This window comes from Corvus brachyrhynchos, unplaced genomic scaffold (assembly GCF_000691975.1).
Source record: "Corvus brachyrhynchos isolate BGI_N302 unplaced genomic scaffold, ASM69197v1 scaffold219, whole genome shotgun sequence".
Classification (NCBI taxonomy): Eukaryota; Metazoa; Chordata; class Aves; order Passeriformes; family Corvidae; genus Corvus; species Corvus brachyrhynchos.
Window position 1 is genome coordinate 1780088 of NW_008240034.1, and position 1323 is coordinate 1781410.

The 1323-nt window shown below is 60.1% G+C and overlaps 1 protein-coding gene across 1 annotated transcript in view; it reads left to right on the forward strand.

Annotated features, from left to right (window-relative positions):
• Positions 1–757: 757 nt before the first annotated feature.
• Positions 758–1323, forward strand: part of MAP1S (microtubule associated protein 1S) — a gene marked incomplete at its 3' end in the record, with an annotated part of 4214 nt that continues 3648 nt past the window's right edge. Inside the window, exon 1 of the mRNA XM_017743825.1 lies at positions 758–920. Coding sequence (XP_017599314.1) covers positions 758–920 — 163 coding nt within the window. The remainder of the gene's footprint in view (positions 921–1323) is intronic.

Below are 1323 nucleotides of genomic sequence, written 5' to 3' on the forward strand. Positions count from 1 at the left end.
TTCCCCCCACCCCCCCAGGATCTGCTCCCCAATCCCAGCATCTGCCCCCCAGGATTCTCAGGATTCGTCCTCCCAGATCTCCAGGATTTGCCGCCCTAAATTCCCAGGATTTGCCCCTTTTCCTGCTGCAGACCCCCAGGATTTACCCCCCATATTGCAGGGATCCCCCTCCAGCCCTCACACCCCATTCCTGCCCCTCCCTGAGCCGGGACCAGATCCCAAAATCATGATGGGAGGGACGTTTCCAGGCCTGACCCATTTTCCCCTCACGGCGGGACTGTCCCAAACCTCACCAAAACCACCCCAAAACGGCCCCAAACCCTTGTGCAACCCGCGGGCAGTTACGCCATCCCCCACCGATTCTCTGGCCGTTATCAGGAGCACTCAGAGCCACCCAAATTTTTTGGGAACAGGCTCCCAAAATCCCTCCTGGGAAACGCTGAAGGTGCAGCACCTGTCCCGGTGCTGACAGGTAGCCCCGGCGTGCGCCAAATCTTTTTCATTCCTTAATTACCACCTCGGAGGAGGTGCTGGCAGAGCTGTTCTGTGCCCCGAGGGCTCGGGATTTGGGATTGTTGGGATTGGCAGAGCCGGAGCTGCCCTGAGTCACGGCAGGAGGAGCTCACCTGCCGGGCAGGTGTTGGCACAGGTGGGCTCAGGGGTACCCCAAAAACACCTCAGGGTGGGGTTAGGGGGGGGGGGTTTTAGGGTGGGTTTTATGGGGTCAGTCCCCACCGGCACCGTGTGGGTTTTGGGGATGGTGCTGGTGGGTGCTGAGCCCCCTTTCCCAAATTTTTATTCCGTGTTTTTCTCCACAGGGATCCGCTCGTGGGACATCGACCTCACCTCCTGCAACCTGGACGAGCAGCTGAAGCTCTTCGTGTCCCGGCATTCTGCCACGTTTTCCAGCATCGTGAAAGGTAAAATATGGGATAAACCAGGGAAAAAAGGGAGGGAAACCCCTCCCAGGAGCTGGGAAATGGTGGGAAAGGCGGGGGGGGTTGGTGATAAGGGACTCCCCCTCCCCATTCCTGGCTTTTGTGGGAACAGGCCTGGCTTTGTCCCCACCCCCCCACATCCAAACCCCGTGATCCCTCCACGTGAGGAGCCGCTTCCTTCTCCCACCCCGGGGCGGGATGAGATTTTCCATGGAGGAATGGAACGGGGATGAGGGAGCTGGGGCCGCTCCGGTGCCTTTTTCCCCCCCACCCCTTCCCACATCCCACCCCCGGTTGTGTCTTTCCCTGCTTTGAAAGAGAGGGTGAACCCCCAAAACCCCACCCCAGGAGCACCCCGAGCGTTTAGGGGGGGTCCCCACCTGTC